The sequence below is a fragment of the Anopheles nili genome, chromosome 3 (genome assembly GCF_943737925.1).
Source record: "Anopheles nili chromosome 3, idAnoNiliSN_F5_01, whole genome shotgun sequence".
Taxonomy (NCBI): domain Eukaryota; kingdom Metazoa; phylum Arthropoda; class Insecta; order Diptera; family Culicidae; genus Anopheles; species Anopheles nili.
In genome coordinates, this window is record NC_071292.1 from 21,940,333 (window position 1) to 21,954,522 (window position 14,190).

Sequence of the window (14,190 nt, forward strand, 5' to 3'; positions counted from 1 at the left end):
TAAATGTGTCATTTAGGTGAATATTTCCTCAATGCCATGTTTCTTAAGCAACATTTTCTGCTGGCACGACAATTCCTGATGGTTACTACGTCGAGCTGGCCGTTCAACGAAGGAATGCCCCGCCCTGGCGAAATATCCTCTTGCACTGTGCATATGTGTGTGTTTTTGATTGTGTGCGCATTTTTCCGTAAGAATACGTTGTGTGAGTTAGTGCATGCGTAAACGCTGTACATTACTGACAGCTTCTAACCATGCTGTCAGTTAGTTGGTCAAACTTTTAGGTGGAAATAGTATCCTTTCGCTTTCCATTCGGCTCACAAACACATCAACAGCCGAGCGCGTGAATAAGTGTGCGTGTCCAACCGAATGATCGAAGCCGGTCGAAGGGGAAGGAAGCGCACACATTTTACACCCGGAATTATGGGATGCCGGCAGGAGTTGGCAGTACTTTTCTGGAGAGGATGCCTCTGTAGGGCGAGGTAGGAAGCAGTGGCGAGTTTCTATTGGGGCTTTTCCGACTGACGTTTGATTATCGGCCGGGTTTTTCGCTGGGTTCGCTCGTCACTGCCATTGCTCAGAGTTGGTACGTGGAGTTGGGTTCTCTTCAGGGCTCGAGAGGTATGTGGAAATTGAGGAGGTTTGAATGCGGATGCAATGGTAGCGAATGCGTTTCGCTGGAGGACCATTTTAAGAGTGCAGGAATCGATAAGACTGGTTGAGTCATCCTCTCTCGCAAAGTGCAGTACCAATAGAGATTTAAGCTCTTGTCAGTGTAGTGCGATCTGAATGTAATAAGGACACAGAAACGGAGAGAACAATGATCAGCTTAGACGAGATAGAAAATAAAGCGTGTTATTTCTCTTCCTGTAAATAGGTGAAATTGATAAATCAATTGAAAAAAGAACAACCGTTTAAACAAATCCACCCTTTACGGGCACTAGTGATTATATGAGCAAAAGGCAATTTGAATAGTTCTGTATTTCGGTTTCACCAACTACTGCAATTGCCGTCGGATAAAACGTCGAATCTTTCGCAAGTGGCGATCCCTGCGTAAATCAGTTAGTGTTATCCAACTGTGCGGAGATACTTCCAACAGCAGATCCGTGTCTTGAGTGTGGTAGTCCCTACTACTAAGCGAATAGGGTTCGATTCCTTTTTGGACTTTGAGAATCACTTACAACCTGCAAAATGCTGATTGGATTAGTGCGAGATTCCGTGATGCAGTGCTTCTGCCATACGTGCCGAGCACCGGTGCTGCCGGCAGGTAAGAAATCAATCAAATGTCTGCGCGTAATGTGAAATGTCTGGCGAGCGAGCGAATGAAAGCGACCAGAGAGCCGGAGGCTGAGTTCAATCTTGCAGTGTGTGTCTCAAACCAGCCGTTTTATGTCCGAGGAACGATGCTACCCGTTCAATATATTGAGGTGACACTGCAAGATTGACAGGTCTAGTTTCTCCAGGACGCCTGCTTTCGTTACCATTTCATGTAACGTTTAAAACATATGCATACCTGCGAAAAATTGTTTGGCATTTATTAAGACGTTTTAAGAAACATTCACATTTTATTGTTTAACGCTTGGACTGGACGTTTTCTAAGGACTAATTGACGCCACTAGTAATCGTTACACAATGGTATATAGAGCTTTAATATCCTGATTCACTCGCAGCGGGTTGAAAATGCTCTACTGCTCCCTCGGAGTAATAGAATAAACAGCCGCAATTGATTACATTATGGGTGAATGTAGTCTCTATCAAAAAGAACCGCAAACTACCGACAGCAACGGAACGGCAGGTAGGCACACTCTAGGCCTTCTGCTGGACTGGTCTGCTGCTGGCCCCAAGTGGTCACTGGTGGCCATGAATAAGTAATATAATTCCCTGTCTGCGAAACGAAACGAAATGGTATAACTTTGCACAACCGAGGTACGCACATCCGTTCGCAGTTTCTTGTCCTGTTGGGGGCAGGTGTTTCCTGTCGCGGATCCATACGAACGGCAACGCAGGCGGGCATTTTTTGTGTTCTTTTTCCTGTGTAGAGCACGCGCAGCCACCACAAAACGCCGCGACCGAATATTCTCGGGAAAACGAGGGTGAATGCCGGGCGATGGATTATATAACTTTATGTGTGCAAAATAAATAAGAAACGCCAAGTCGGTTTCGGCTTGGAGAGGGGGTCTCTCCATTTTTTCCGTGGGTCCTTCTTGAGTCTGCCGAGGCCTTACCATCATGAATCCCTTTCCCCACACAACGCAGCTTCGTGATGACTCACCCGAAAACCAGACGACGGCCGACTCTCGCAGTCGTTTTATCGTCTTTGGCTGCGTCGTCTCGGGTCTCTGGCATCGTTCGCAATCTTTACCGTCGCCTCTCTGGAGCTTTCGATTTTTCCAGCCAGCCTTTCGGAAGACGGTATAATTTTTATTTCTTCATTTTGTCGGTCGAACGTAATTTCCACTGCGGAGCCGTTGGTTTTTTACTGATGTACTTTTAGAAGCCTAATTCTAGTGGTTTTCGGTGTGTGGATTCATAAGCAATTTGTTACTCCACTCAATGCTTTTATTTTGCTTCAGCTGTTGAACGTGCTGATTCCTTTGTCGGAACATATTTCATCATACATCTATGTAGCGTTTTATCTCTGAAGAATCGTAAATTTTATTAAGTACACATAAAATGTTGTGATATATTTAAATACTATATCCCAGACATGAGACGGATATGCACACGAATATGTTCTTACAAAAACCATTAAATTTTGCCTATCTTGACATTTTAAAAGCCTTAGGTCGTGAACATATTTGTGACCTAAAACCGCACGCTATCTAACCGTATTCCAAAGCAAACTGATGTTGTACAAGGGCTCTTTCTTATATCTGGCCATCCAAAGTCACCTTCAATATGGTAGGTCTCTAAACATTATCTCTGGCCAGCGTAGGATGGGGGTACTCAATGATGCCGACCACGTACAACAGCTGATGACGAAGGAGTTCGGTACGGTTGTCTTCTCTTCCTCACTTGAGTGAAGAATATTTTTTGGGGCTTTGAGTTGTTGGAAAAACGATGGATTGTAAAAAGGTTCCGAACGCTGGAAAATCGTATAGCTTTTTTGAGTTAAGATAGGAGACCGCCCATGATGGCATATTATGTGTGTGTAGCTTTTTGTCGGTATCCATTTGGTTCAGTTTAAAATTACCGAAATGATCGTTTTCATATTCTTGCTAGATTAATCTTTCACGAAAGAGAAAGCCAGGTAATAATAAAGTTCCCTTCCCTGAAAATTGTGTACTTCACCACAAAAGACTAATTTTTTATCTTAAGCCCAACACTTGACGAGAAATGTTGGATCTGATGGTATGGTGTACAGAGGCATTTACATAACCCTTGTCTTGCGCGATGTGCCAGCTTGGAAAATGAGCAGAGCCTACCTCCTGGTTTGTGACGTGACAAAGCCGACATTCTCCGCACGTTGAGTCATGCCGTCGGCTTGAAGCTTCTGGCACGGATCCTATCCATCAAAACCTCCCCAATGTTTGAACCGTTTCGATTATTTTGCGTTGGTACAGCACGCTAGAATCGATCCTTCCAAAATTATCCTGCATTCGTTTTCTCAACGCTGGTCTCTGTTCAGCAACATGAAGATGGGAAGGAGCTGCTAAACCGTCGGAAACTGATAGGTAGTAGCTGCGGTTTGGACTTGGCGTGCGCGGAGCTTTTAAGCTTTTCCACCTCATTACCTCATGACGCTACAACTCCAGTGGGTATACTCCAAGGGTGGGTCGTTCGTTTGTATTTTATTCATCGGCTTTTGATGATTCAGCTGTCTACCACTTACCCGAGATCCGTAAAACAATCCAGGTGGTCTTCATAGTGCCGGCTTATGGGTTTCTACAGTTCTTGTTTATGCGGTACTAAAATACGATTAACACATACATATATCGTGCACGACTAGTGGTGCAAACTGCGAGCATCAAGTTGTGCGATAAGCAGACCCCCTTTTTTTGCTTGCAAATTGTTTATACTAAAGAGAAACCTGGCTTGGCTTTTATACGTGCGCGAGTGTGGCGTTGCGCGACCAGCGAGTTCCTCATTAGCGCCGAAGAAAGGGCTTCCGCGTTGATGAATGTTTTAATAAGGATTCTTGCAGCCCCTTCTATCTCTTGGTGCATCCGTCGTTAGATAGATGCATTTCGCGATGGTTTGCGTACGTGTCGGAAAAAGGACGAACTAATGCTCTCTAACAAATACGTCATAGAGAAATGTGCGCGGCAGTTTCCATGTTGCACGAACATTAAAAACTGCCGACCCCCAACCGGGGCCCACGGCATGATGTGTGCACCCTCGTACACTACACACACGTCGGCTCCAGCTAAAATGCAGTCGTATGGGCACTGCAGTTCTTTCCCGTTGCACCTACTTCCTTTCCTGCAGAAGGGCGCCAACCCTTCGTACCGGTTGTGTGATGCGAAATGGTTTGAATTGCCACCTGCAAAGGCTCTGGTAGACTCCACTCTGGCTGGCCTCCCTAGGGTAGAATTAGTGGAGGAAAACGTGGAGCCTGAAAACTGTGCGCGCCCCACACAAGGTGAGACCATAGTGGTGGTCCGGGCGAAGGCGGGCTTAAGGGTACAAACATCAGGCGCCACTCCATGAGCGAGACACACAAGCAGCCCCAGAGCCTTCATTTGATTTTGTGTGACTCATCGCGTTACGGCGCCCCAAGGGGCAGACTTGGCGGAGCCTCTATTTGATTTTGGATAAGAAAAAAAAACATCTACCGTATTCAGGTGCGCGCTTTTCAGGATTATTGTGTGATATTTTTCCACACATTGAAACATTCTTTTTGCGTACTCGGAAAGCATATCAAATCGTGCATCGTATTTGTTTCTTCAGCTTCGACGTGTACGCGAAAGTATTCGAAGAATGTTGCAGCCTTTTTGATATTAGAAGTTTGCTGATGAATGTTTTAACGAAGAACAACCCCGCCACTTCTTCGTGTATGATTGTGGCGCAAGACTAATGAGCTTCGGTTGAGTTTGCTCTCTCTTGTTTGGTTTCAATTATGCCGCAAGGTAGGAAGTTTTTTCTGTACTTCTATTAAAATTGTTTCCAGCTGTCGTGTGGTTGTAGCATTGTTTTTGTGTTTGGGCGTCCTCTTCGTGCAAGAAAATGTCATTGCTTTCACAAGACTCATCCCTGTGTGTGTGTTTTGTCGAGGTGTTTTGTTCTCCATTGCACCCTTGTCATATAATGGATAAGTTACCGTACGTGTATGTATCTTGAAACGTTATCAGAGCAACTTTTGGAGCGATTGCGGAGGGTAATTTTTTCACCCTCTTTTTCGCCAAAGCTTACCGAATGGACTCCTCTGGTAATGAAAATCCCAGTTTCAGTTTCGACTCGCAATTTTCCCCTTTGCAATTTCTTTCGTTCTGTGCGGGGTTGCTTATTCCCCCTTTGGTTGCTGAGGTGGATTTTTTCTCCCAGCGTATGTTACCTTTAGCATTCGTAAGGAAGGAACGATATGTATGGAGCAAAATTGAAGGACAGCGTCGTCGTGTGCGTGACCATTTCGATGGAGGATATAGCGGCAAATGGATTAAGGAAAAGTCAGAGAAAAACTTGGACTAAAAGTGTATTGTTGTCGGAAGAGAGGGAGTGAAATTGTCAAGCAGTAGCGTCGCTGGTTAATGTTTCGTGGTTGGTTCAAGGTTTGTTATATACGAACCCCCATTTTACCAGGCGTACAGTGTGAATCTTGTGTCTTGCAAGAGGGAGTTAAAGCCTTATCGTGCCAGGCTGCCATAGGGACTAAACGACACGGTGACATTCGCCCCCGCTTCAAACGTCAACCGGAACTGTGAAGTTTTTTTGTTTTCGCTTCGTGGGTAATGCGGGTATTTTGTGGTGTGAGTTGAATTTCCAAAGTCAAATAGTTTTTTTTATTTGTAGAACGTTGTTTGAAAAATCAATGTTCATACTCAGTAAATATGTCTTTTAAATGGTTCTGTCTAGCTATTGTTCTTTCGCTTTTGATTCGATCGAAAGCATAAAAATAAATTGTACAACCTATTGCAATTTAATCCATTATTATATACTTTTTACATATCGCTTACATTTATTGAACCGGAAATCAGAAAAAATCGTTCCTCGTTGAATAATGCAAAAAATCTCCAGTAACGAGTTGGTCAATGTTTTATGGCTTCCCGGCTAATCCAGAGAATTGCAAAGATAATGCGCTGCGCAGAGGATCCGAATTTCAAAGCTTTTTTCAAATGGTCGGTCTCTGTCACTATCAAATTTCAATCATCCTGTCCTTAAAGCCTCACCAGTTATGTGTGGATTTTGTTTTTCGGCGAGCGAGTACATAATCATAATGTATTTAAGATTTGCATTGGTGATTAACAAACCTTTGCCATTTCGGAATCGTGTTCCATATCAAATACAACATGAAAATATAAAAGTGAAATTAAATATGCCGTTCTTTTTTTTGGTCCGTTGGATTATATTCGCTTCTTAATTGCTTCCCATGCGCTAGGGAAGAAATATCGGCTCAGCAGCAGTAGGATATACTTTTTTGATTGAGTGCGAGTAAAATATGCATCGCTAGGCAACGGATTCATGATTTCGGTAACATAAACCAAGGCGAGGAATAAAATAAAGCTGCTCAAACAAAAACCAAATCCACGTTTCAGAGCTCCAAGCACCAGTTTGGTTTGTTTCTTGCTTCTGGCATGAATATCGATTTTTCTTCAGCTTTGAAAATTTGCCTAACCAAGGCTGCTTAGTCGGGTTGATTAGCTTTTGTTATGCGATTGGTCGAGTCGAACGGTTTGCACACCGGAAATCTTTCCATAAACTCGCCTAGGTATGTGCTTGAACAGATTATACTAAATTTGCTAATGCATTTTACTCGAAGAATTTCTAATGGTTTCTCGGTTTCTAGTCACAGCGTAACGTATATCATTAGGATTGATGATTGCTATTCGAACATCACGTAATTATGCTGGTGGAAAATCAAACATACACCATCTACCATTGGGAATTTGTCCAAATGACTTTTGGTTCCGGTCCAGCAGCATATTTTGCTAACGACTTTATTAGATATGTCTCCATCTATGGTCAGTGGCTATTTCTCGGATGCTATGGCACTACTGCACTGGATTTGCCTTTGCTTTGCAGCAGTTTATATTAGATCACTGCGGAAGTTTTTGTCACTGGATGTTTGTGTGTGTTCCTGATGCCGGTCAAGGTTGGAAGCGGTAAAAAAAAAACAGCAAAGAATGCTGACTATGTATTTCCCACAGGTGGGGGAAAGGGGAGAGGCATTATGCACATCTAAAATGAGGAGAATAATTCTAATCTGAATTAAATTGATTCGTAAAATGGAGCCTAGATCTCGTGAGTTAGGATAAGAATGCTGCGCTAGAAAAAGAGAGTGTTCAGCGTTGTCATAATGCAGAATGCGCACAGATTTTATATGCAATGTTTGTGCTGTCGCGATAAATGTTTATCGAGAGTTATGTTATCGATAAATGTTCTGATGACAAACTAATGCAGCAAGTAAAATGCGGCCATGCGCGCATTATTAATCCTAAAAGGCTTGGACACTGTTGCATCTATTGAATGATGTCCGCCTTTATCGCAGACCCTGCAGACGCGCAAGCGTGCGAGGTGTTTAATTCGGTCGTTTCGCTTTAGATAATTCACCCAGATGCGACCGAAAGAAACAAAAGCCCTTGGAAGAGAGTCAATATCATCATCAACTGCATCATCACCGACGAGTGAAAAACATCCTCATGGGCTTCCATACCCTCAATACCGTCGCCTCATGATATCCGGCATTTATCGAATCAGCGGTGGCAATTGTGTGTGGTGGTGCTACTCGATGGGGTGACTGTGATGCCAGTGACGGTGCTGAATTCCCCATCGTACGGTCGGTGGTCCAACGGAATGGGGTTGAAAAGCACATTTCGAGGAAGCACTCACTGTGTTATGATGTGGCACCAGCGCGCCTGGGACGCTTTCCGGCGCTAAATTTTCCATTTTCCCGCGAGAAGGGAGGTTGATTTCCGTTCTCGCTTGGTTCCGATGGACCTTCCTTCATCTCACAACTGTGCCGATGCCCGTTGGCACCGTGTCGAGGAAAATGAAATTAATGAACGGAACTGTTCTCGGGAATTGTCACAAAGGGGAAATGATGGTCAAATCGAATTAGCTGCGCTCGCCTGTGGATGGTGGTTGAAGTTCGCTTTCCACACGGGTGTGGCACGTTTCCCTTCAGGAAAGAACACTTCATCGCTCGTCGTTAACGGTCGGTTTGCCAGTGTTTACGCGAGTGTGTCCTAGTCGGAACAGAGATTCGTTGCAATGATGGTCTTTGGTTGTGTAAAGTGACGCCAGAAATCTCAGGTGTCTCTTTAGGGTCGTTCCACCTCCGATGCGGTTTGGCTGTTCGAAAACGCGCTAGAACGTTGCGAATGGGAAGGATACAGTAGTAAGCCAATTATTTCTCCCGACAGAGCTGTTGCACTAATGGATGTAATAGGAATTTATTTGTTGTGGAAATAAACACGGAACAAATGTCACTTTGTATGGCTAGGCGGAAAAATGGGAAAAGTATAATTCGGAGGGAGAACGTTAAAACTAATGAAGATTTTCGTGAAAAACTGTACTTAACCGTTACTTAGTTAATTATCGATCCTAACATCAACAACGTTATGACCGTTTTAGCATTCTTGAAGATCATAAAATGTTATTATTTGTCATTTTAAGACTATCATGACCATGACCTACTCGTACTCCTTATTTTCGTCAAATTTTTTGTTGACTCAACTATGTCCAATATCCTTGATTTTTAGCGCCAAATAATTTTTCACGGGTCATCAAAACATGAATGGTCCGTCGATAAGCTTTACTAACACTAGAACACTAATCTCACTACCTCGCAGTCAATCGACGATCTGCTCCCACAAAAAAGCCAACCAAAACTCGGACCAAACAGCCAAAATCGTCCAAAAAAGTGAAGTTCATAAGTAAGTACATAGTTCGGTTATTGTTGGTTTTCCTACTGTGCTCATTCTTGCGGAAACATGTGACAAAAATAAATCCTATAAATGTTAGACGAATATGATGATTATACAAAGCATTAGATTCTAAACATAAATCTCTGGAAATTAATAAATAGCTTTCACGAAATAATCGTAAAACACCAACGTTGTGGTATCGAATGTAGAGCGCTTCCATTTTACAGACCTAATCACCGGATTTAGCCGTAATTCTTCGAAAGATGTTTCCATTTACGTCGAGGGATTGTACATCAAGGCTATTATTAACTTTTCGAAAGTAGAACCATAAGCTTCAGCTCGTGGCGGCCAGGATACCTCATCTTGTTCTATATTCAAAGCCCGGCTGTTCAACGTACCATGTTTGCCATTATCGTTTACCACGGTGAACGTTCTCACACTTGATAAAAATGCCATAGAGAAGAGCAATTTAGGTTTGTTGATATTTAAAATTGAATTTTAAGCCATAATCAAATTTCGCTATGTTTCGATAAATTAGCAATCATAAACATTTTGTATTCCTTTTAATTTCCAATCTTTCTAAGCATATCTAACTGTGATCCATAAAAAAGGTGCTCAATAGTCAATTCGCTCGACAGTAGTAGTATCTATGGTTCGTTTTTTATATTGAATTAAATAATGTATTAGCTACATTTTCCCAGCAGTGCCTAGCAAATTGACGCCATATTTCTACGTTCTTTATGGTCTCCGTCCAATTGTCGTCGCCATCGTTGTGTCGGTGGGGGCTAACGTGTACGGACGATAGAGTCAAGCGCCCGAGAATAGACCATCCAGAAATGTCTAGCCAATACGTCTGGTCACGCAAACGGATTGCCAGTTTTGCTGGGGTCGGCATATAGGACCTTATTGCCAGTTGGTTAGGGTTGCTGCTGCCAATGGAAATCGATCCCTCCGGGGCACTTTGTTCTCCACCGCTTTTTGCCCACGTGGGGGCCGAGAAGCGGACGATGAGATTTTTGATACCTTTTATCGATTGGTTTGTTATGCCGGCTAAGCTTCTCTATGCTGCGCATTCGAGGGATGATGGCTAATTCCGTATTTCGGAATCGATTTGTGACGCCTCGTTTTGCTCTACTATCTGTTGCAGTTCTAGGGTTTGTTGATTTGTTGTTAGTTGAATATAGACAATGTGTCACGGTTGGAACGCACAAGCGTTGTAATTATAATTTATTTTTACCGTCCACACGCGTCACCCTTCTAATCGGGAGTTAATGAAATCATTGGGTTGTAAAGGTGTCACCGTTTTGGGACTCCGTTGTTCAGTTGCTCTTTTTTCGGGCTTAAATCCTTCCCATTCTCCTTCACACCGCTGTATCGTGGATGTCGTTTTCTCTTTGGTAGTGAATATGAAATGAGTCAATGAACGAGCCCCCTACTCCGTATAATTAATTAATCCATCAGGGTGTTTTGATGAATGTTTTCATCAGCGCCTCATTCCCATCATCACTCTATTATGCGTATGATAAATGCCCGATTACCATATGTATGGACTTCCAGATTTTTAATGCTGCAATTGTATTTGAATTTTTAATCCTAGTGAAGTGATTTTAATATTTTCGAAAATTTATGGCGCCTCCATTCGGCACCACAACTGTCGACGGGGGAGTAATACAAAACGGATTGGCTCACCCGGCGACATTTGACCAATATACGTTGCGACAATGCTTGGTAATGGCAGCCGGTAGGTATGTGTTTTGGTAGTTTGAGATTCTAACGCTTTCCACCTTTTAGTCAGCAATCGCATAAGGTGCGTTGCTATATTTTGATAGTCCTTTTTATCCGTCTTCAAGCTGACTCCCAGATGTGGCATGCCTTCCAAAAGTTTTTCCATTTTCCTTCTGCAATATTGCGTTAGCGAAGTGTAAACGGATTGTGTGTTCGTTCATTTTCCTGGGCATTGTTGCCCCTGCTACGCCTGCTTTTGCGTTCCTTATTTTGGAAACGTTGATTAGACGGAAATTAGTATCATGGTAAGGCGGACGGGTTCGCCGACGAGCGGACGACGCTGTCGAGCGATATAAGATTAATGCCGCGGCTCAAACCAACCGTGTTTCATCCGGCGAGCTCCATGCTGTCCTGAGTATGCTTTATCAAACTGTCTGCTCCGTGGTCCACTCGTCATGGGAGGTTCTCTTAGAGGTCGACATGATGAGTGGGTAAAGCAAGGATATTTTGGTTCGGTCAGGCTATGTGATTACACTCCGCTATCTCTAACGCATACGAAGGGTGATGGCTCGTGCTAGTTATGTGCTACGCTGTTTTTTCGTCATCTCGCTAAACGTGACATCCACTTCCGTTACGGATAGCGAGTGAGGAGCAGGGACAATTATTGTGGGACATAGCTCTAAGTCTGGAATCAAATGGGCCTTAACGTCGTTCAAGACACTGAAGGCTTGCACAGTGACTGGCCGCTAAAAAGGATTTCGATGTGCTGCTGAAGCTGGAGCTACAAAAGCTATTGTTTGTTGTGTGTTCAGCAAGATTCTCACGGTATAAGTATCAAAAGGTCATCCAATTGATAGGCGAGTTAATAAGGATTATATTTAGGTGATCTGTTACAAATCTAGCTATTGGATCATGTTGCACGTGGATCTGGTCAATGGTTAATTGGGAATGGATATTTATTGTATTTTGTAACAAAAATAAATTATTCATAATGACTGAAGAAATTTTAATCATAAAATGTTATGTCTATCAGCTGGGAATCGCTTTTCCAATTGTTTCCTATTTCTTTTGAATGTACTTAAAATGCTTCATATATTTTAAAATGTCTCGCATTATATCATGTTTGTCACTATGTTTCAAATATATTTATCGGTTAGCTTAGTAAATCTTTTAATTACTCGTACCGTTGAGCACTAAAGTCATTGGCAAAATGATTACCCGTGAACCATAAGTGACGGTGACAGAGATTGCAGCTCAAGAAGTAATTTAATTTAATTAATGTCTATCGAAGGAAACCTTCCATCTTCGCTAAGCGAGTGGGAAACACATTTTCGTGGTTCGAAGGATTCGTAAAACCGCGTAGCCATTCTTCGCTACCTGTGCCAGTTGTGTCTATGCTGGAGTTAAAGAAGAAAAGGGATTTCGAATGAAAATGTCGCAGGTCATGCAACAAGAAGCAAGCGAGCGGAAAAGTAAGCGATCCAAAAGGTAAACTAGTGAAGCCGAGGTTTCGGAAAATCTTCCATTATAAATGGAAATTTTGAGAACTGAAAGGCACGGTCGGCGTGCTTTTTGTCAGTTGATTATTGGTATCGCAGTAATGGCCCGAGGCATGACAATTCTTTGCTTATTTACCGTAAATGTTGCAGTACTGTTTTGTAATTCAATTGCATTATGATGATTGCGTGTCTGAATCAGATTTGATGTTGCGTGTTGAATTCGTGTTCGATGAGCACAATGATTAAAAAAATCATTTTAACCAAGGGGTTTATTACTAAAAATATTTGTGACACTAGCTGTATCGAACAACGGTTAACATAGGAACTGTGATTTTATGGAATTGATCAATTCAATTTTGTAATGTATATTTTTCACGCTTCACTCACGTATTCAAAAAATTTAAAGCAGTACTTACTGTAAATTATCAACGGATATAGTATGCATATAATCAGCTGTGGATACGCAAGGTGCTATTTCCTTGGAAATAAGCAGCATTGCAATAGTTAACGAGAAACGTCTGTCGCCAACTAATGGTTACTAACATTGAGGGGATCGGAACATCGCAAGGCAAATGAGTCGTAAGCCAATTACTTTTGGCAAATCCTTCGCCGTAGCTTGCCAAAAGTCAATTTCTTAGCTTGTTCGGCAACAGAACTTGGCACAGTCCTAAAAGTGCAAAAACCCATGTTTAGAAGGAAACGTACTGAAATTGCAGAGAAATATCTATCAGCTATCGACATCGACGTAAGCAGTAAAACCGGTCTTAAAGTGAATCGTTCGTTAATATATCTGTTTGCTTCTCCCTGCAAGAATTCGTTCCCTTTGCTTCGAAACGATACCAGCGAGGGGGTTGGCTCATTTCGTATGGTATAGGCGTAGTCGTCTTTAATTTATATGAAAATTTATTAGCCTATGTCAGGGATCTGCAAAGCCGCACCTCAGGCACGGTGGTCTGGCAAAAGCTGGTGAAGAGTAGAGGGTGTCTCTGGACATCTGCAGCCACGAGGGAGTCTGGTAGACCGAAGCATTCTGTCTAATTTCAAAGCAGAACGCCGGTCCAAGACTTCTCCGGCGTAAGGCGAATGGTTGCTCACCATCAGCCGGTTTGGATTTAATTCATCTTCTGTAGGGTGATTGTAGAGGACACCTGGGGAAGACGCGTCGGTTGGACGGAATGTATTAAACTTTCGACATGGAAGCCAGCAACGTCGTCACCAGAAGGCCACAAAAGCAACACCTTTACGCCCCCTTGGGCATACGAAATTGCTCAAATTCGAGTTTACAGTTCAACTCAACAGCACTTCTCCGTGCATCTATTCATCCCGTTGTTCAGGACACAAACTCAACTTCTGAGGCCAACATGGTTTCCAAGACCATCGTCTGGCCCGGAAAACTGCCCGGAAGGAAGAAATCTTTTGAAGCCAACATTTGGAGCAGAATCAAATTAGGCCTGTCCGCATTTCTTCTTTCTTACGGTTTGGTGGCTATTCGCATAGTTACGTAGCGCGTGTGTTTGTGTTATCTTGGAAGTGGTAGGGTCGGTAACCTCTTTTTTTCCTTTCATCGAAGTGAAAGTGTGTCTCTTCCCCAAGGATCGTAGGCACCAGGATGCCTCGGCTTCAAGCTCGAAACTACCCTTGCTTATGGGTAGGAATTGTTTCACAGTTTTGTTGCTTGTAGGTTCAAACGGCACAAACAGGGGGTTGATGGAAACGACACGAGACATTCGACAGGAAATTTGTAACACAGCCTAGTGAAAGCAACGACAGAGCACGTGAAGGAAGGGTATCACTTGGAGAGGAGTAACTGTTTACTATTCCTCCTTCCCAGTATTTCTCGGGCAGCAGCAGGAGCACCATGAGTGGAATGAGTTTTCCTTGGGGAAATTTCCATGCCGGCAGGAAACGCAGGACATAATCCGGAAAGTGTCATCGGAAGAGCCCGA

General features: G+C 43.1%; 1 protein-coding gene across 3 annotated transcripts in view; it reads left to right on the forward strand.

Moving 5' to 3' along the window:
• Nucleotides 1-14,190, forward strand: part of LOC128726292 (stathmin-1-A) — a 30,655-nt gene that overhangs the window by 4,901 nt on the left and 11,564 nt on the right. For 2 of the 3 annotated variants that reach the window (XM_053820091.1, XM_053820094.1), the window contains exons 1-2: nucleotides 1,189-1,264; nucleotides 8,946-9,029. The exons of the other annotated variant lie outside the window; for it this stretch is intronic. In XM_053820091.1, coding sequence (XP_053676066.1) covers nucleotides 1,189-1,264; nucleotides 8,946-9,029 — 160 coding nt within the window. Of the gene's footprint in view, nucleotides 1-1,188; nucleotides 1,265-8,945; nucleotides 9,030-14,190 lie in introns of those variants that run through there. 3 annotated transcript variants of the gene reach the window in all.